The sequence below is a fragment of the Lolium rigidum genome, chromosome 3 (assembly GCF_022539505.1).
Source record: "Lolium rigidum isolate FL_2022 chromosome 3, APGP_CSIRO_Lrig_0.1, whole genome shotgun sequence".
Lineage (NCBI taxonomy): Eukaryota > Viridiplantae > Streptophyta > Magnoliopsida > Poales > Poaceae > Lolium > Lolium rigidum.
The window spans coordinates 235622925-235644895 of NC_061510.1; the positions used below are offsets into that span (position 1 = coordinate 235622925).

The following is a 21971-nucleotide window of genomic DNA, read 5'->3' on the forward strand; positions in this document are numbered from 1 at the left end:
ATGTTTTCAGGACTGACATATGGCGGACGATAGAGCTGACCCGATTATGGCCAGCTATGATCCGGACGCTGAAAACCATATGTTCGGCATCATAAATGGCGATATTATATATGTGCCGACCGAACAAGAAGAAGATAATATCTCTTCTTATCTGAACCTTGACGGTCAAGATGAAGGCCGTCAGCAAGATGATGCCGAACAAACATCGATAAACGACGATCTTCAATTGGAAGTAGCAACCACCTCCGGCGCCGAGGTATATATATACATTGAGCCTCTGGTGATACAAACTAACTGATTTGAATAAATATGTGTGTACTGACGCGCGCGACTCTCTTTCTTATTTTAGCCCTTGGCCGGATCGTCGAAACAATCGAGTACGTCGTCAAAGCGTGGCGCAACCAAGACGATGAAACAAGGAGAAACATGTACCATCGAGGTTGTCGACGGTGCAACCGGCAGGCCGCTGGAGCCCCGCAAGAACGCCACCAAGTTTATCAACCAATGCGGAGCCGTTGTTAGAGACAACGTCTCGATCACCGTCCAGGAGTGGTATGAGCCAAAGAAGGCACGAATTGGTTTCACTTTTGTCGATAAGAGAACAAAAAAAGATTGCTTCAAAAATCTTATGGAACATTTCGTTCTACCTCCGGAATACAACAAATTCGATGAGGAGGGTAACAAGATTGAGGAAAACAAGGAGAGGAGGAGGCTAGTCAAACAGTTCGCTCTTCATAAGATGGCCGACGCATTCCGGAAATTCAAGCAAAATCTAGCCCGTGACTATGTCAACGAGAACAAGACTCCGGATTTCAAAGGACAATATGAGAAACTCAAACATGATTGGCCATAATTTGTGAAGCAAAAGAAATCGGAGCAGTTCATTCAAATATCGAAAAAAATAAGGAAAATGCGGCTAAGAAGGAGTACAATCATATTATGGGGCCAGGAGGGTATCGCCTTTGGGAGCCTAGGTGGGAGAAGATGGAGAACGAGCTGAGAGCGCGAGGAATCCGTCCAGGTACGGAGGGATGGGACCCAAGGGCCAAAAGCTGGTGGTACGGGCATGGGGGAACGCTACACCCGGAGACAGGGGACTGTGTTTACCGGGGCAAAATAATTAAACCCACCCAAGCCCTTATTAACGCAATGAGGGATGCTCAAGAGGGGAAGATCAAGTTCAACAGAGAGAACGACGCGCCGACAAAAGCCCTCGGGAATCCCGAACACGGAGGACGTGTACGAGGCATGGGGCACATTCCGTGGAAAATAGGGTTCTCCCGTAACGATGACCCGTACGGTTACGGAAGCCGTAAGAGAAAGATGGATCGGGATGCGGATGTTGTGGCGCGGTTGGCATCGGAAATGGATGAGATGAAGAAAACCGTGAGTGTACTAGTACAAGAAAGAGATGCAGCTCGGGCGCAGCATGAAGATCATCCAGTGGATCTCGGAAGCCAGCAACGGAGAAGCAGCGTGGCTTCCACGGAGGCCCCGCCGGCTAGTGCACATGCACCGACGATCGAGATTACTGCACCGGAGCCTCCTCGCTACCCCGTGGACGATGTAAAGGAGATAAAAGAATGTTATCTGTATTATCCTATCGGGAACATGTCCATGAAGGTAGCCATCGGCAGTGCTTTACCATGTTTACCTGGAGCACTCCACCACAACAAGCCCATTCAAGATGGCTATGCTCGTGTCACGGTGGAGGACATAGTCCCGTGGTTTGAGGACCTCGGAGATTGACATTGCTACACCTCGAAGGGGAGAGAAGACTTGGAGATGTCAAGCGCCATTTCATTCTATGGCAAAAGAAGTTTATCAAGTTTCCAGGCGAGGCGCCAAGGCAAACAAGTCCACCCCCCTACGGTGGTGGTGGCGGTGGCGGTGGTAGTGGTGGTGGTGGTGCTTCACCTACACCTCCTTCACGTGAGCCAACGCCGCCCCCCAATTCACCTCCGGCGGGTAAGCAGCCGCCGCCCCCGGTCCGCCCCGGGCGGGTAGCGCACGCCGCCCCCAAATCCACCTCCGGCGAAGAAGCGAAGCAGTCCTGGACTATCAACCCGGACCCTTATGTACCTAAGACCACAAAGGTACCGGAGCCATCACTGAAGCCTCTCCCCACGAGGCCTTGGGAACGTAGTGCCGAGGAAGTCGACGCGGCCGCGACTCGCGATTATGAGAAATGGAAGGCGGACTGCAAGAAGAAAAGAGAGCCCGAGCCCAAGCCAGTATTTTCTGATGAGAAAAAGAAGTGGGCTAAGTCATTTTTGAGCACACCGTCCCAAGCCGCGAAGAATCTGCCTGACGACTATGCACGTGAACTTCGTAGGCAGGCACTCATGTTGAAGCAGAAGAAAGAGCGGGCGGAGAAGCACGAGAAGAAAGCCTTGAAGGAGGCCGAGAAAGAATTAGCAAGTAAAAAAAAGCGGGAAACGAGTTGCCCAGCTCGTGGAACAAAGTAAACAATCGATTGCCCCGCTCATAGTGAAAGCCGCCGATCCGGATGCCGCCGATATCATAGAAGCTGCGGCAGCACAGGGATTGACTGTAACGAGTGCCAGAGAACAAGCGGCCAACTTAGGTATGACTCTTCGTCAACTTGTTAGGCCTTGATGAGGCGCCGATGAAGGAGGTAGTAATTACATATGTGCCGAATGGGCCTCTCGTCGAGCCTACGCAGGAAGAGGATCTACCTCCACAAATGACAAGTCTGCTAAAATGGTACAAGGGTTACATAAAAAATAAAAACGCCAAAGAATACATTTATGCGGAAGTTAGACATGAGCATCACTTCAAACATTACTATGTAACAATTCATCTGAGTGAATTGTTCCAGCTTCTCAATCTGCGCGAGCTCGACAAATCTATCATCAATTGCTACGTTCTGTAAGTGATTTATTTCTACCCCATCTCGTTCATTGCCTGCACTATATATATGTCCTAACTATATTGTTCTGTACGCTATTATGCAGATTGAAGATCAAGGAATGCGAAGTAAGGAACATCCATGATGTTGGGTTCATAGACCCACAAATTGTTAATGGATATGTGTTAAAACATCACCCCGCCGACGTGGAGGAAGACCTGTGGCGGTTTCTTGATAAGCAGGAACTCAAAAGTGATATTCTATTTCCTTACCATTTTGGGTGAGTGTTTCTGTCTTGAGCACATTCTCTTTTGTTTACTCCATGCATGGTATGTGGCTAATCGATGAGTTATGCATGACTGTGCATGTATCGTGTCCGCAGGTTCCACTGGATTCTGCTAGTAATTAAATTTCACGACTCCACAGTAATCGTCCACGACTCTCTGAATATGGATTCAAAGCTTTGGACCGACATGAGAAAAATGATGCAGAAGTAATTATTTTCATTCATTTGCGCTCTATATCGATTGGCCTATTTCGTTCATTTCCTAATATCAAGTAACTAATAACTCTCTTGTTTTCATTTAATTTTCTTTGCCTCGTAGGGTTTGGAGACGGTTCGTAGATGCCAAGGTCGGTGAGTTCAAAAAAGAGCTACATTTATGCGGTCAAAGAGTGGGACTGGGGATATTCAGCCAGCGGGGACCAATCTATGTGGATACTATGTTTGTGAGATGATCTGGAGATACACCTCTGAGCGGGTTCCGAGTGACAACAATATCAAGAGGAATAACTTCCGGATGATGCTTACTCCAGAAGCTCGCTTCCGACCACTTCAAGAGGAACTAGCTGGATGGTTCGTGAGGGAAGTCGTCGATCCTAAAGGAGAACACTATGTAGAGGACGTAGAACTTTATATGCACTAAATTGTGTATGTAAACTTGTTCAAAATTGTATATGCTGGTCATCCGATATTGAATATATATTGTATATATATTCCTCTTGAATTCTCTTTGGTTCTAATTTCAAATTTGTTTGAAATTGTACATTCATATGCATGTATGTAGTACCGTAGAATATGTGAAACTCCTTCAAAATTAAAATAAAACACAAAAGAAATAAAACAATACAAATTAAAAAGAAAACAGGTTTAGGGGGGCTAAAACTCTAAACCTGCGGCGGCCTTTAGTCGCGGTTGGCCAGGAGAACCGCGACTAAAGGTCCTCCGCCCCGACGGTCGCCTGGCGCCCACGTGGACGGGCCTTTAGTCGCGGTTCGTAAGCAACCGCGACTAAAGTGGGGGGGCTTTAGTCGCGCTTATTTGGTCGCGGTTGCGCAACCGCGACTAATGGCAGTTGCGAACCGCGACCAATGGCCCTTTTTTCACTAGTGTGAGCAACCTGGACACCTGGTTGGGTGATCGGTTCATTTCGGACACAGCGTAGTTTGATAGCATGATAGCAGGTTTAGTGTGGTTTCTCATCCTTTAGGTCCTTGATCACAGAAGCAGAGTCGTTCTTAACATGGACTGGACCAGCATAATTACCGATAATTGGTTTGACTGCATGTAGTCCAGTCGTGGCTTCGAAAGCTTCAGAAATTGCGCAAGACTGCATTTTACCCCAGGTTGGCAGAAGGATCGGCCCCTTGCCACTTTTTTCATAGTTTTTGCTATTTATGTTTTGATGCACATCAGCAACATGAACCACTTCCACCTAGTGCTGGAACCTAGTATATCTGATGCTTGAGCTATACTGTAAATGGTGAACTTCATTGCTTAGTGCTAACAATTCTGCATTGTGTTGTAAATTGATCGATCCATATCAGAATATGTTCCTGGTTCGACTCTGTGTGGTTCATTTTGATTGAAGTGGGGACGCCCTGATGTGATTCGGTAGGGTTGCAGGAGCTGTTGCTGGCGTCTTCCTCGACAATGTTCCTGAGCTGCTGCAGCCGGCCACATCCATCGCCCCTTCCAACCATCCTGCTACACCGGCACCAGCCCTCCTTCCCCCACATCCACTAGGTGCTGCCGGAGCACCCCGTCTCTCTTCACGGCCTCGGCGCGCACTGCACAGCCCGGTGCCCCATAGGTAAATAGCTGCTAAGTTGCTTTGTCTCCATATGTAAATAGCTTACACCATCATAACTAAGTTGGTTTCATAGCTTGTTTTAGGCGTTTATTTTTGCACCTTATTTTTTGGAGTGTGGGGGCTTAATTCAATGTGTTGTTAATTGTCACATTTAGTTAAGTCATTTTTCAGCTTACAATTAAGTTGCTTTACCATATCCGATTGAGAGAATTTTTCATGGTCGTTTAGAGTTTGCCAAGAAGCAATTTCGATGTCCAACAAATGCAACTAATCCCACATACACATGCAACTTAGGGATTTATTGAGAACCAATTTACTTTCTAGGAGGTCTGAGAAATTAATTACACAAACACATTCAACTTAGGGAGAGCTTGGAAGTAACTCATTGCTCACACAAATGTAACTTAGGAATTAAGTTTGGTTGCATCTTAGGTTGTTCTGCCCCAGCTATTTAGTGGACTTGGGTTTATTAGTTCAGTTCCCTCCCAACATAGTTAATTTACTCGTACCATTTAATTAAGTTTCACATTAGTGGAGTTGCTACTCAATTTAGCTAAGTTGATTATTCCTGAAAATTAAGTTGCTCACACCCTTTTGACTGCTGCTTTTTCCAAGTTTTGTCTTGCTGCAATATCTATGTTTAGTTAAGTTTCACATTAATAGAGTTGCTAGTAAATTTAGCTAAGTTGTTTTATTCAGCATACTTAAGTTGCTTCCATCATTAATCTAAGTTTTGACTTATAATCAAATTCTTCCTAAGTAGTATACTCATTTAATTAAGTTGCTTTTTGCCATCTCACTAAATTATTTTTCATTAAAATTAAGTTGTAGAAGCAATGTCTGAAATTGTATAGTGATCTAATTAAGTTTCTTTCATCAATATGCTTTAGTTGTTTCCACCATCTAACTAAGTTGTATTTTATCACCTAACCAGTTGTACAAGAAATGTCGTAAGTTGCATAGTGATTTAGTGAAGTTGCTTCATCAACATGCTTTAGTTGTTTCCGTCATCTAACTAAGATGTGTTTTATTACCTAACCAAATTGGTGTATATGCAGATGTCGTCAGTTGCATAGTAGATTTAATTAAGTTGCTTTTATCAACATGCTTAACTTGTTTCCGTCGTCTAACTGAGTTGTATTTCATCACCTAATCAATTTGCTATACAAGCAATGTCCTAAGTTACATAGTGATTTAATAAAGTTGGTTTATCAACATGCTTAGTTGTTTGTGCCATCTAACTAAGTTTTGTTTTATTACTTAACCTTGGTGTACAAGCAATGTCTTAAGTTGCGTAGTGATTTAATTAAGCACATATGGAGTTACTAGGCAGAATCATGCATGCCTTTGCCCCAATGGATATTGCTAAAGCAAACCAACTCACAACCGCCCACTCATCTTCTTAACATTTTGTTACATGTTGAATGAAATGCTGATATTTTTTGATAGCAAATTAATGTTTTTGTCTGAAAGTAGGTGCGTTTGAACATCTAAAATTCGTGTGAAGTATCAGTAGTACTACCTGAAAATTTCCCTCAACATCCAGAGAGTTGTCTAATTTTGGTGCTAACTTGCATACTAGGTGTTTCTTAAGTTGCTGCACCAGCCTCTCAAAGAACCGAATGTTCTTTTGCTAAGTTGCTTTTCCATATAATACTTTATTTCTTCAGATAGTAGCTAAGTTGATTACACATTCATATTTTTCCAACAACACAACCATCATGCTTCGATGCTCAATTTCTGTTGCACCTCAGGCCATGATCTACGCATACATGATTGCACACCCAAATATAATCATCTTCAAATATTAATGTGTAAGTTGGCTTAGGGGAAAATATTAATGTTGCTTTTTATGGTTCAACATGCTTAAGTTGCATACTGTTTTTCATTGAGTTGTTTTTTAAAGTTGTGTACTGTATATAGCTAAGTTTGATTTTCACATCATGGGTTTAAGTTGCCACGGGGTTTTTCCTATGAGGTATAAATCCACCTCTAGCTTTTCGAGCCTTCTCCTTTTCATCAACATGCATAAGTTGGCTCATGGTTTTAATTAAGTTGTTTTAATTGTTATGGTTAAGTTGGTACTGAATTTGGTTAAGTTGATTCTTACAAAAAAAGTTGTGCTTTACATTATATCTACTCCCTCCGATCCAAAAAAAGATTCTGAAAGTGAATTTTGCAAACACACCCTTGAGCTTTTTACTTCATCAACCCACACTCCTCATGGAGTCAACCAGGCCCGCGAGTCCATGGCCCTCCCCTCCTCCGCGTGGATCGAGTTATCATGGAGGCCGCGTGGGTACTGCTCCCGGCGGACGCGAAGTCGAGAACCCCTAGCGCCCCCGATCCCCCTCTCAGATGTCGACCTTCCGGGCGATGGAGCGTTGCCCCAGCGGGCTGTGGAGTCCTACCCGCCGTCGCCTCCGGTCGAGGGCGCCGTGGATCAGAGCCCTCCTCTCCTTAGGGTTTCGGCCGCCTCCGGTTGAGGAGCGCCATGGATCAGAGGCGGCAGGCAGCGGGCGGCGGGCGCCATGGCTACGTTTCGTCGGACGTTGGCGGGCGAGGATGGAGCCGGCCACCACCGCCATGGAGATCTACGATCCTATCTAGTTCTGATTTTGATTAATTTAGAAGGGGTAAACTGCAAAACGTGATTGTATTGTGCTTCCGACACTTTTTTAGGATAAGAGGGAGTAGGTTTTTATTTCCCTCAGCCAACATATACAAGTTGGCTCTTGTTTTTAAGTTAGTTGCCTTTGTTAGTATGCTCAAGTTCAAAGCTGAAAGTTATTAAGTTGGTTTTCCTGTTAGTCACGTTTTTTCTTTTTCTTTTTTAGTTTGTGCTTCACATTGTAGGTGGTTGGATACTATAGTTGTAGCTGCTAAGTTTCTGGGTCTACCATATCATTTATATGCAGGGTGCTTGTGGATGGATCTAATATGCACACACTTGCTTAATCTTGATTGTTGTGATTTAGAAATTGAATTATTCTAGAACCCTAGAGACATGCAGATCCTAACGTAAGAGTAAAAGAAGAAGATACATAAAGGGGCAATATGGGAGTTTAGGTTACGTGTGCTCTGTCCATCCTCTTGTTTTACTAGATTTATTAAGCCTTGAATCATGCCAAATCTGGTGAATTGCAGGTTCATTGGAGATCTCCACGAGAGGAAGGAGAGAAGATTGCTGGAAGGGGCGTCACGTGGTCCTTGGCTGTGGTTGCCGCTTGCCAGCTAGAGGTAGACCATCACGTGAGGGATGTCCCAGAGTGGCGTTGGGGAACCTGATCAGCTACTACTGGGACGAATATGTGTGTATTTTTTTTAGCGAGTGCTGGGTGGCACAAAAGAGCACTCGGATGTTGGGTGGAACAAAAAAGCACCCAGATGCTGGGATAGACAAATCAGCACCGGATGCTAGCTAGTCACGTCCTTTAATTATTGAACTAGCTAGAAGCAACTAATATTGCATCTCCATCGAGAGAAAGGGATAAGAACGAAGGATAGGGAAATGATGAAAGCGAGTCGATGTCGACGGTCTCAGTGCGTCACACACTGATTGGTCACTGGGATAAAACAAGCCAAGCACGTGCGGTAATAAAAGTCAAAAGAATTGTACTCCGTATCAATGTTTCATTTCAGTGATTGACCTTCTTGTGCTACAAGCAAAGCTCGGGGAAACGAATGGAATCTGCTGGACACATCTTGACCATTATTTTGATTTGAAAACTTGAGGTGGACTTGATCCACATGAGGGTAGACTTGGTACTACAGAGGATTGTTCTCCAAGGTACTAGCTAGAACATGCATGCGTGCACCAGAGAAGTTATTAGCTTGACCAGCTAACAAGATTATGGGCCAAGTAACAAGATGGGTACTCTGGCATGAGAAGGCCGCCTACGCCTGGAGATAACGATGGGTAGCTGCCTGCCTAGCTAAGATTCTTTGGACATGGGGCACACAACGTAAAGCATGCATACGTATTAATGGAGACTTCGTGAACTGTCGTGCATCTGTCTCAAGGAAGTTCGAGTTTAGATGGATTTTCTTCTCATAAAAAATGGAAAACCTCCATAAACCATTTATATATTGCCTTATATTTCATTATGATGTTCCAATAATGAATTTTATAGAAGTATGGAAGCTTTGTGATTTTTTTTTCTATAATACCAGAGTAGAAGGGTAGTTTTGAAAAAAGATAACCTTGTTAAGGTCAATTGGTGCTAAAGATAACCTTGTTAAGGTCAAACATGTTTGATAATTTGTCACAAAAATATACACTCTCCGTTCCAATGAATAGGTTATATAAATTTAGCCAAAAGTCACCATTGTTATAGAAAATTATGAACATTTACGGTACCAAGTAAATATATAAGCTCATGTTCAGTATGATGGTGTGCGTACATGTGGACATTAAATGGAACTGATCTCATTCTCTCTCTCCTCAACCGACTTGACAGTCGCCTTCAACGCTCCGACACCTCCCCCTCTCTTCCTCGGTGGCTCTACAGGCCAAAGTTGGGGCAGGAGAGGGGACCGGCTCATATAGTAGTTCTAGGGTTTGCTTTTACTATGTGGGGAATGGCGTCATGCCGTCGTTCTGCCTACCTCAGAATCAGGGGCGGGCCCAGCTCAATTCAAAGTTATTCAGATGAATACCCATTATTTTTGGCAAAACATTTTGTATATACGGTACGTATGAGGTACTTTCTGTATTTGGCTTATTTTTAGCGCATGCGCACAGTACGTCTGCTCCTCACGCGCGGCAGCGTAGAGGACTCCTGCGATCAAACCACGTCCAGGCGAAAACCTAACAGCTTCCCGCAAGAATTAGCCCAACTAAAAAAACACCATGGGATTCGGGATCCTGCCACTGAGGAAAAACTCAGAATAGGCATCGAAGCATAGCTAGTAACGCACCTAGGCCTAATCGTCTCTAGGTTTCCACGCTGAGCAAGAAATAAGCTTCTAAGTTCGCGACGTCTGTAGTAGTAAGATAAAGAAGCCTCACAAACAACAAATTGTAGGACTTCATGTTTTGGATTTTCTAACCAAATTTTGGCGAAAAAATTGTTGACTTTGAATACCCATTGTCGAAATCCTGCGCCCGCCCCTGCCTCAGATGCCAGCTAGCAGGTGCTAGGGTTCGCTAATGCTTGTTCTTCTTCATCTCTGATGGTGGATGGGGAGGGAGAAGGGTGAATCTAGAAGGGGTCCTCAAACAAGTTCAGCGGAGCTAGATCTCGAGCATATCTAGAAACTCTGTCTCCTTTTCTTTGCCGGGTGGACATATCTCTTTTGATGTTGCTTGACCCTCTTGCTCTACGAGAAGATGAAGTACAAAGCTTCTCATGTGCTCTTGAAGCTGGTTCTGGTTAGAGTTCATCAGCGGAGACAAGTTGCTGCAGATGCTATCCATGGCTAGAGGAGTCCTTCGCGTTCGGTTGGTGGTGTAGCCCGAGCTTTTCTTTCTTCCATCGGAGTTATTGGATCTTAGAATGGGGTTCATTGTGGGCTTTTTCTCCAAGTGGTTCGTACCCGGTAGAGTTGCTGGCGCCTACGCTTCGAGGTCGTCGACGAGTTGCGGTGAAGATGAAGGCCTTGATTGCTTTCTGTAATTCTATCCGAGGTCTTGTTTGTGAAGTGCATGGACCAATTTGTAATCTTTCTTACCTTGAGGGTGCTTCTTGCAAACTTGTACTCACAGGTGAAGTAATACGAGCTTGCTGGCCCTTCTTAGTCATTCCCTGTCAAAAATAAAACATGTGTACACCAATGTTATACTCTTTGTTTTTTTTTTGAAATAGATTCCATAGGACACCTCCATTAACTCTGGTATCTTCGATCTGAAATGTTGTCTCCTGCGAGGACATCTTCAACGGAGCGACGCATATCGAACGCCCAAAAGTGACCGCACCCATCCGTTTGCGTCGCCCCACGGACATACTTTGACCGTGTGTCTGTTTCCGTATGGGTGTGCTCCCAACGGGACGACCCATTTTTATTTTTCAACAATATTTTTCATTCACCAAGTAAAGAGCTAGTATAATACAAACTAAAGGAGATACAAGCCCCAGGCTACTTGATGCCCGATGGCCCGGCCCGTCGTTGCGTCCCTCCCTCGCCTGCTTCTCCGCCGCCCGCCGTGCGACCGCTAGAGCTCGGTGCGCCGCCACGTCCTCTAGCAGGCACTGCCGCAGCGTCTCGTTCGTGGCATCCTTGGCCTTCTTGAGCATCTCGAAGGAGTCGACTAACACCCTCTGCTCCGCCGCCCTCTCCTTCGGTGTAGGCTCATCATATTCATCAGAGGACCAATCGATGCCGGAGGGGTCGTCCTCTGCGGCGGCCGCCTCCCTGTGGTGTTCCATCTCGGCGTCGAACGCCACGTGGGCTACTCGCTCCTCCTCTGCTTCCTGCTCCGCGTCAGCCATGAACTTCGCGCCCATGGTCGCGTCGAGGACGTTGTCGCTGCTTTCGTCGTCCTCCAACTCTTCGTCGGAGCTCGCGACCAGGGGAGGTGGAGTCGGAGGTGGAGGCGCGGTAGCCTGGCCGCGGCCGCCGCTGCTTGTGGCAAAGGTGGAGGTTGTGCAGCGGCGGCGCTACAGTGGAAGTTGTGCGACGGCTAGGGTTTTGTGTGGGAGAAGATGAGATGCGCGCGCCCCTTTTTATATAGGCTGGAGGCAGGCGACGGGCGCGACACATGTGACATCGCAATTACTTTGTGCGCCTTGGGCGACAGCCGCCCGACACTTGAGGCATCGCCATTAACGTGGCTGCAGACTGCCGAAGCGACGACTCGGCGCCAGGACTGACGTGCCCGAGAAGATTCATCGAGCCTGGATCGCTGGTAGGTGGGCCCGACGAAACATGCGCCAGATGCGAGCGGACACTCGGCTTCCGCAGAGATGCATCCGAGACACATATTTATACCAGGTTTGCGTCTCCGCGGACAACCCAATCACTTCATCGGTTGACCTAGACGCATTTTTCGACTGCGCGGAGGTCCGTTTGGGTAACCCCGTTGTCCTCGTTATATCGCCTGGTGTCGCGACGACAATGCCCCTGTCCTCGATGTACGCAGAGTAGATATCATATCAGTTGACAATATTGCCACTATCTATGGTGGGGTAGGGTAGGCACATAAATATGCACATGGGTCATGGTGCTCTGCTCGTCGATTTTGACCACTTCAACCTCGCCGATCGGACGGCTATCGGCGACCCAAGGAAAAGCGACAGACAGCCAGCAGGAAGCGGCGCCGTACATCGCTGCGTCGCCTCCCCGTCGCCGCACTAGTCGCATCCGCCTCCTTCCCGGAACTTCCCCCTCGCTCGCTCCGGTGGTTTCTTGCTTGGCCGGTAACCTTCCCCCCCGTCTCATTTTTATAGGCTCACCCGCCCGGATCAATTCCCTTCCACTCGCACTCAGTCTCAGATCCATTCCATGTCCCCCTCCCAACAGCATCGCTAAGCTCAAGCATTTTCTTTTATCTACTCCGTCCACCATGGCCGCCACGCCGGAGCAGTTCCTCCTGCGGGATGGCGCCGACTTCCTCGCCGACGCGGAGCCGCTCTCCCCGTCCCTCTTCCTCGACCTGCCGCCCACGCCCGCGCAGTCGCCGCCGCGCGCCGCCTCCCCGGACGACCACGACCTCGACTTCATCTCCCGCATGCTCATGGAGGAGGACATCGACGAAAAGTTCTTCTACCAGTACCCGGACCACCCCGCCATCCTCTCCGCGCAGCACCCCTTCCAGCAGATCATCTCCGACTCCGCCACATCCACCTCCACCTCCACCGACGACTCCCCCAACACCACCGCTGCAAACTCCGCCTTCTCCTCCGACTCCGCAGCCGACAAATCGACATCCTCCTCCTCCGACGACTCCGCCACCAACGCCGGCAACTCCACCTCATCCGACTCTGCTATGTACGCCCCCGCCAGCCCCGCATGGCCGTACGACCCAATCGAGCTCGCCCAGCTTCTCCGCTCCCCGCCATACATCGGACTTGACTCCAACGACTTCCCCGCCGACAACCTCCTCTTCCCCAGCAACGCCGCCCCCAAAGCGGGATTTTTCGAGCACACCCCAGCGCTCCCCGAGGACAAGATCGACGATTCCTTTGCCACAGCCTTCTCCAAGAATGGGGGCGCGGAGAAGAAGCCAAATCCACTATTGAACAGTGGAACGGAGAAGCAGTCCAAGCAGAAGCCGGTGGCTTCTCCCGCTGCTGACGCAGGCCAAGACGTGCTGGCCTCGGCCTTCTTCAGCGGTGGCCAGACGGATAGCGACATGGAAATGCTCAACATGGCGTTCCGCAAGGGCATGGAGGAGGCCAACAAGTTCTTGCCCACCAACAACGCCCTCCTCCTCGACCTCGACACCATCTCCGATAAGCCGGCACCGCGCGGCTTCACCGCCGGCAGCCAAATGAAGAAGGAGGAGGCCGACACCTTCATGTTCCGTGGTGGTCGGGGTCGCAAGAACAGGCACGGCATGGAAGACTTGGAGGCGGAGGCCGGCAGGAACAGCAAGCTCATGGCCCCGGAGCAGGAGGAAATGGGCAGTCGCGAGATGGTCGACGAAATAATGCTCCGCGAGTACGAGATCTGCATGCAGGGGATGGAGGACCTGCGCATCGCCATGGGCAGCGAGGCCGAGAAGAACAGCAGGAAGGGCACAGGCAAGGGGACTGCGCGGGGTAAGCGGGGCACGACCGATGAGGTCGTCGACCTCCGCACCATGCTCATCCACTGCGCCCAGGCGGTGGCCACGGGCGATCGCCGGGGTTCAAACGAGCTACTCAGGCAGATCAAGCAGCACTCCTCGCCAAAAGGGGATGCCACACAGAGGCTGGCTCATTGTTTCGCACAGGGGCTAGAAGCGCGCCTTGCAGGCACGGGGAGCCAGATCTACCAATCCCTCGTCTCCAAGCGCACCTCGGTCGTGGAGTACCTCAAGGCCTACAAGCTCTACATGGCAGCCTGCAGCTTCAAGAAGATAAACACTGTTTTCGTGGGCAAGACCATCATGGATGCCATGGAGGGGAAGAGCCGCCTGCACATTGTGGATTACAATGTCCAATACGGATTCCAGTGGCCAGGCTTCTTCAGGTGGATTTCAATTAGGGAAGGTGGGCCACCGGAGGTGAGGATCACTGGCATTGATCTCCCGCAGCCTGGGTTCCGCCCGGCCTTCCAGATTGAGGAGACTGGCCGCAGACTCAGCAATGTTGCCCGCGAGTTTGGCGTGCCATTCAAGTTCCACGGTATCGTGGCAAAGTTGGAGACGGTCCGTGCGGAGGACCTAAACCTCGACCCAGATGAGGTGCTTGTTGTTACTAGCCAGTGCGGTTTCAGCAGCTTGATGGACGAGAGTGCTGACATGAATAAGCAGGACAGCCCAAGCCCCAGAGACATGGTCCTCAGCAACATTCGGAAGATGCGGCCTCATGTGTTCATCGACTGCATTGCGAATGGAACCTATGGCGCGCCGTTCTTCATCACACGGTTCCGGGAGGCTCTGTTCTTCTACTCGGCGCTATTCGACATGCTGGATGCGACCATCCCCCGCGACAATGAGGACCGGCAGCACATCGAGCGGGATATCATCGGGCGCTGTGCCTTGAATGTCATCGCCTGCGAGGGTGCTGATCGGGTCGATCGCCCAGAGACTTACAAACAATGGCAGGTGCGGAGCCACCGGGCTGGGCTGAGGCAGCTGCCATTGAACCCAGAGGTTGTTAAGATTGTGAAGGATAAGGTTAAGAACTACTACCACAAGGACTTTGTCATCGATGTGGATCACCGGTGGTTGCTGCAGGGGTGGAAGGGGCGCATACTCTATGCCATGTCGGCATGGGTTGCTGCTGAGGATGACAACTCCAAAGTTTAGCTGCTTCTCTTCACTTGATTCCAGGGTGCTGATATAGAAGGTAATACATTTGAGGCAGGTTCATGTTTTATTTGATGTTATCAACAGAAAAATCTATGCCCCAGCTGCTGTGGTTCAGTCGAGTGGATTTTCATTCCAAGGCAGCTTGGATGAGCTGTCAAACTTGTATGGTAGAAATAAGTAGAGACACAGACCATCAGTGTCTTGTAATGTTCAGATGCTTAGAGATGCGTAGGATTTAGGTAGGGGGTTTTAGGTATAGCTATCGACATGTTGCTGCAGAGCCGTGATGATATACATCAAAATTAAGAACACTAGTTTTCTTTTCCTAGTGTATCCTCTTTCTCCTGTAGCTGACAAGCAATATTTGTATTTGTTTTTGATGGTTTAAAGATGCGTGTCTTATGAACTTCATTTTGTTGCTGTATCATCAGATTGGCTTTTCCTTGTGCCTGGAATGAGTAAGAAATGCTTGATTGAGCAAGAAACTTTGCACTGGTTACTCAGAGCGTGTTTGATGTGTGCATGTTATTATGTGTGTGTTCATACATGATCAAAAAGCTATTTCTCACAGGTTTCAGTTTCGCTAGATAATATTCCACTGTTATCATTTAGATATATTCACTATGAGTGATGTCCGTGTTTATGGAGTTATGTTTTTTTTTTTTTTGAAATGGGGATGATAACTGAGGAGTCCATGAGTTAAAAAAAAGTTGAGAAGAAGTTCACAGATTCAAGTCTGTTCTATGCGTCCTTGGTCAACTTCTGAATCTTCTAATTAGGATTTTAGTATGAAGTCCAGGTTCCAAAGCAAACAAGCATTGCATCTGTACGGAGTAATTGAACCTGTGGTCAGAGGTTGGTTAGATGCTTACTGCTTACTTGAGTTATCTACTTTCGTTTTGGAGAATACCTGAGTTATCTATGTGGTTGCAGGTTTGAATTGCCACTAAATTAGTGCGTCGGTCAAGCGCACGACTAGACATGGATAATTGGTTACATTACGTAGCTAACCAAATTAGGTTCACAAGATCTCAAGCTGGTAGAGCAGTTTGGTCTGTCTTTCGCTATGCATTTCTTAAGCATCTGTTTGGTAGAGCCAAATTCTGTTTCCCTTTGAGGTTTGATAAGCATATATGCAACCAAGTCACAAATGTATATAGTACTACGAATGAACATTTTTATTCAAGTATGCTAGTATGTGCTCTTTCTCCTGTAGCTGATGATGATGCACAACGAAATGAAGATCACTACTTTTCTTTCCTAGTGTATGCTCTTTCTCCTGTAGCTGACAAGCAATATTAGAGTTACATGTACTTGGTTTTGATGGTTTAAAAGATGTGTGTCTTATGAACTTCATTTTCTTGCTGTATCATCAGATTGGCTTTTTCTTGTGCCTGGGATGAGTAAGCAGATGTTTGATGTGTGCATGTTATTATGTGTCTGTGTTCATGCATGATCAAAACGGTATTTGATTGAGCAAGAAACTTTGCACTGGTTACTCAGAGCGTGTTTGATGTGTGCATGTTATTATGTGTCTGTGGCCATGCATGATCAAAAAGGCATTTCTCACAGGTTTCAGTTTCTGCTAGATAGTTTTCCTGTGTTATCATGTAAATATACTACTCACTATGAATGATATCTTCTGAAGAAAGGTGTGATCATACCATTTCATTGAAGTTTTACAATGATAAATAAAGATTATGGACTTACAGTTGATGACAACTGAGGAGGCCCTGACTTAAAATAAACCTGAGAAGAAGCCCACAGAGATTCAACTCTGTCCTGTATTTAGTTAATCCTTGGTCAATTTCTGAATCTGTTAGGAAACTAGCATCGTAACCTGTGGTCAGAGGTTGGTTAATTAGATGCTTCCTGCTTGCCTGAGTAATCCATGTGGATGCAGGTTTGAATTGTTGCCTCCGAATTAGTGCATCAGTTGAGCGCACGACTAGGCATGGATAATTTGGTTACGTTACATAGCTAGCCAAATAAGGTTCAAGATCTCAAGTAGGTAGAGAGCTGTTTGGTCTGTATTTTGCTAAGACTTTGCTGGACATCCGTTTACATTGGTGGAACCCTATTCTCTTTCCCTCTTGGGAATTGAGAACCAAGTCAGAAGTGTATATACAGTCGAGTCTTCGACTCTCAGATCACCGACTCAGCGCCTTCTTGGGCTGATGACAGCCAACAGGCGGAGGGCCCGCCGGCTAAGCTGGCCAAGCTTACGCTGCCCACGAGTCCCAGCCGCATGGTTGATGTGGAGGTGGTGGTCGCCTCCGAGGGCGAGGAGCTGCCGCGGCACACTGAAGATGAAGGACACAACAACCTCCTCAAGGAGCTGTCCGAGGCGACCCCTATGGCGCAGGCCCGTCGCTCCAAGGCCATCTACTCCAAGCAGGCGACCACGACATCGGCCTCGGCGGTGAGGAAGAGCTCGAGGACCCAAGGAGCGGCGGCTGGTACCTCGGCACTTCTCCGTGCCCAGAGGCTCACGGCCGAGAAGAATCTGGAGGGCAAGGCCGGCAACACCATCACCAAGGACAAAGGTAATGACTTCGTCATTCTCGACCTCCTCTCTGATGCGCATTTATCTTCGGTTGTTCGAGATAGCTGTATGGTGTTCTCTCCTAGGGTGGGCAACTCGGGCGAGGCCCTGTCCATCATCAGGGCAAAAGAGAGGGTGCAAGCCGCTCTCGCTGAGACTGCGCGGCGCCTGGAGCTAGAGGCCGAGGCTGCGGCGTCCGCCAAGGCACCGGCGGAGGCTCTCAGGTCGGAGCGGACCGAGGGCGAGGTACAGCCTCCCGCTTCGTCGCACCCAGCCGGGGCAGGGGCCCCGGAGCCAGCTTCCTCGACACTGGCAAACACCGCGGGGGCCAGTGAAGGGTCCGGCCCCTCGCGCTCCCGACCAAGGCGAAAGTGTGCTAAGGCCCCAGTGCTAGCTGTCTCGAAGAGACAGTACAAGAAGCGCGCTTCCAAATGAGAGCTTTGATCTACAACCTGCGGGGGTTTGGGGAACAAGGGCGTCGCACCCAGCTCCGCGACTACATGCAGCGTGACAGGATTGACATTCCAGGCCTTCAAGAGACGGTCCGACAAGACTTTACGGACTCGGAACTTCGGAGCCTGGAGTGCGGCGGCCAATTCTGCTGGAACTGGTTGCCGGCCACAGGACAATCCGGGGGGGGGTGCTCCTGGGGTTCCGCGATGCTTGCTTTGAGGTAGGGACCTGGAGGAAGGGGAGGTTCTTCATCAGCGCCGGCCTTTTCCATCCCAGCCGTAGGGTCAAATGGACCTGTATTCTATTCTACGGCCCGGCTGACCACTCCAGGACTAGGGAGTTCCTAAAGGAACTGTCTGCCGAGGTTGGATGCTGCAGGTTTCCCCTCATTGTGGGGGGCGACTTCAATCTCATTCGCGGACCTGGGGACAAGAGCAATGCCAATGTCAATTGGCCAAGGGTACGCCAATTTAACGACGCCATTGCTTCCCTCTCCCTTAGAAAGCTCAACCGAACCGGGGCAAGGTTCACCTGGACCAACAAGCAGCTATCCCCTATCCGCTCGGTCTTTGATAGAGTCTTTGTCTCTACTTCCTAGGAGACGCTTTTCCCTCTGTGCTCTCTCACGGCAGTCACCCGCGTGGGCTCCGACCACTGTCCTCTCCTCTTAGATGACGACGAACAGGGGATTCGCCGGCCGGCAAGATTTTTCTTCCAATCCTGGTGGCTAAGGGTAGCTGGCTTTGAGCATATGGTCAAGGATAAATTGATCTTCTGCATCCAGGAGAGGGAGCCTCACCGCTGCAGCATTGACCTCTGGCAATGCATCGCGAGGTGCCTTCACCAACATCTTCGAGGGTGGGGGGCCAATCTAGGCAAACAGAGGAGGGAGGCTCGGGATAACCTCCTCTCCCAGATTAAGGAGCTCGACGAGCTTACCAACTCCTCTGGACTAGATGAGGAGGACTGGGCCCTCCGATACTTCCTGGAGGACCAGATTGTGCAGCTGGATGGCGCGGAGGAGGATTACTGGCGACAACGCAGCAGGCTTCAATGGACACTTAAAGGGGACTCCTGCACCGCCTTCTTCCACGCTTTTGCCAATGGGAGGCGTAGGAAGTGTCTTATCCCTCGCCTGCTCACGAAAAACGGGGAAATTTCTGACCAGCAGGAGATGATGGGACACATTTATCATTTTTACCAAGGCTTGATGGGTTCCGAGGGAGGGGAAGGGCTTTCTCTCTAGCCCCGGACATGTGGCCGGCCGACAAGAGGATCTCCGGGGAGGAGAACAGGGGTTTGGAGCTCACCTTTACTCCTGACGAGTTTGATGAGGTGCTTGCGGGCATGAAACCTGACTCGACCCCGGGTCCGGATGGGTTACCGGTCCTCTTTTTCAAGAAATTCTGGGACATCCTTAGAGCACCCATTCTACAGTTCTTAATGACTTTGCCCTAGGGACGGTCGACATTGCGCGCCTTGATTTTGGAGTCATATCCCTTATTCCGAAAATCCAGGGTGCGGACACCATCAAACAATTTAGACCAATCGCTCTCATTAACGTCATTTTTAAATTCGTCGCTAAGGCTTACGCTACCCGCCTTGCACCTCTTGCGCATAGGACTATTGACCGTAGCCAATCGGCTTTCATCAGGGGCAGATGCCTGCACGAGGGTGTGCTCGCCTTGCATGAGATCGCCCATGAGTTGAGGGTCAAGAAACTCAAGGGCCTTCTCCTCAAACTGGACTTTGAGAAAGCCTTCGATCGGGTAAGCTGGGACTTCCTGAGAGAAGTTTTGTTGAGGAAGGGTTTCTCTCTCATGATTGTGCACCGCTAGATGCAGCTGGTCTCGGGTGGCCAGACTGCAGTCAACGTTAACAGTGTCATCAGGGAGAACTTCAGGAACGCTCGGGGTGTGAGGCAAGGAGACCCTCTATCCCCGATCCTGTTTGACTTCATGGTGGACTCCCTGGCGGCTATCATTTCCAGGGCCACCGAAGCTGGGAACCTCAAGGGTGTGGTGCCCCACCTTATCCCGGGCGGAATCACCCACCTCCAATATGCAGACGACACCCAGCATCTGCTGGAACCCTCCGAGGCTGGGCTAGCTAATCTTAAGCTCCTACTTCTATGCTTCGAGAATATGTCGGGGCTTAAGATTAACTTCGCGAAGAGCGAAGTGGTTGTGACAGGGGTCACGGACACGGAGCATCAGAGGGCGGCTGACTCCCTGAACTGCAAGCTCGGGAGCTTGCCGTTTCACTATCTTGGCTTACCTGTTAGCGACCACCCCCTCTCAGTCGCGGACTGGAACTTCCTCACTGAGAATTTCGGCCACAGGGTCGAGCCTTGGCAGGGCCTATTCTTGGCATCTGTCGGAGACTTGAGCTCACCAACTCTTGTCTCTCGAGCCTCCTGCTATTTGCCATGGGCCTCTATCTGCTTCATGACACGACTCATGCAGCGATGGACAAGCACCGGTCCTGCTTCTTTTGGGAGGGAGTGGGGCCCAAACGCAAGTACCATATGGTGGACTGGGCAACGGTGTGCAAACCTCGGGTGTTTGGAGGGTTGGGAATCCTAAACACCAAGTCCATGAACATCGCCTTAATGGTAAAGTGGATCTGGAAGATCTACCAGAACGAGGAAGGCCTATGGGCAGACCTTCTTAGGGCCAAGTACCTTGGGGACCATGACTTATTCTCCTCGGCGGTTCCTGATACGTCTCAAACGTATCTATAATTTCTTATGTTCCATGCTAGTTTTATGACAATACTCACATCTTTTATATATACTTTATATCATTTTTATGCATTTTCCGGTACTAACCTATTAACAAGATGCCCAAGCGCCAGTTCCTGTTTTCTGCTGTTTTTGGTTTCAGAAATCCTACACAGGAAATATTCTCGGAATTGGACGAAACAAAAGCCCACGGTCTTATTTTCCACGGAGTCTTCCGAACACCGAAGAGGAGACGAAAAGGGGCCACGAGGCGGCCACACCATAGGGGGCGCGGCCCCACCCCTGGTCGCGCCGCCATATGGGGTGGGCCCCTCGGGCGTCCCCCGACTCTGCCCCTTCGCCTATATAATCCTTCCGTCGCGAAAACCCTAGTACAGAGAGCCATGATACGAGAAAAGTTACTGAGACGCCGTCGCCGTCAACCCCATCTCGGGGGGTTCTGAAGATCAGCTCCGGCACCCTGCCGGAGAGGGTAATCATCACCGGAGGGCTCTACATCACCATGCCCGCCTCCGGATTGATGCGTGAGTAGTTCATCCTTGGACTATGGGTCCATAGCAGTAGCTAGATGGTTGTCTTCTCCTCTTGTGCTATCATGTTTAGATCTTGTGAGCTGCCTATCATGATCAAGATCATCTATTTGTAATGCTACATGTTGTGTTTGTTGGGATCCGATGAATATGGAATACTATGTCAAGTTGATTATCGATCTATCATATATGTGTTGTTTATGATCTTGCATGCTCTCCGTTGCTAGTAGAGGCTCTAGCCAAGTTGATACTTGTAACTCCAAGAGGGAGTATTTATGCTAGATAGTGGGTTCATGTCTCCATTGAATGCTGGGGAGTGACAGACAACCCCTAAGGTTGTGGATGTCTTGTTGCCACTAGAGATAAAACATCAATGCTTTGTCTAAGGATATTTGTATTGTTTACATTACGCATAGTACTTAATGCAATTGTCTGTTGTTTGCAACTTAATACTGGAAGGGGTGCGGGTGCTAACCCGAAGGTGGACTTTTTAGGCATAGATGCATGCTGGATAGCGGTCTATGTTCTTTGTCATAATGCGCTAAGTAAATCTCATAGTAGTCATCATGATATGTATGTGCATTGTTATGCCCTCTCTATTTGTCAATTGCCCAACTGTAATTTGGTCACCCAACATGTTATTTATCTTATTGGAGAGACACCACTAGTGAACTGTGGACCCCGGTCCATTCTTTTACATCCGAAATACAACCTCATCGCAATCATTGTTCTCTCGTTGTTCTTTGCAAGCAAACATCATTCTCCACACCATATGTTTAATCCTTTGTTTACAGCAAGCCGGTGAGATTGACAACCTCACTGTTCAGTTGGGGCAAA

General features: G+C 48.7%; 1 protein-coding gene across 2 annotated transcripts; it reads left to right on the forward strand.

The window, feature by feature from the left end:
• Positions 1-12365: 12365 nt before the first annotated feature.
• On the forward strand, positions 12366-15141 carry LOC124703154 (scarecrow-like protein 34). 2 transcript variants are annotated; one of them, XM_047235370.1, is made up of 2 exons: positions 12366-13362; positions 13393-15141. In XM_047235370.1, the coding sequence occupies exons 1-2, from the start codon at positions 12470-12472 to the stop codon at positions 14858-14860; spliced, it is 2361 nt and encodes a 786-aa protein (XP_047091326.1). In that variant the 5' UTR covers positions 12366-12469; the 3' UTR covers positions 14861-15141. The 2 variants fall into 2 exon arrangements, with proteins under 2 accessions (XP_047091326.1, XP_047091325.1); XM_047235369.1 differs by having other exon boundaries at positions 12366-15141.
• Positions 15142-21971: the final 6830 nt, after the last annotated feature.

What these genes read in the sequence shown, in the direction of transcription:
- LOC124703154 (XM_047235369.1), top strand. Translation starts at nt 12,470, where the DNA reads ATGGCCGCCACGCCGGAGCAGTTCCTCCTGCGGGATGGCGCCGACTTC.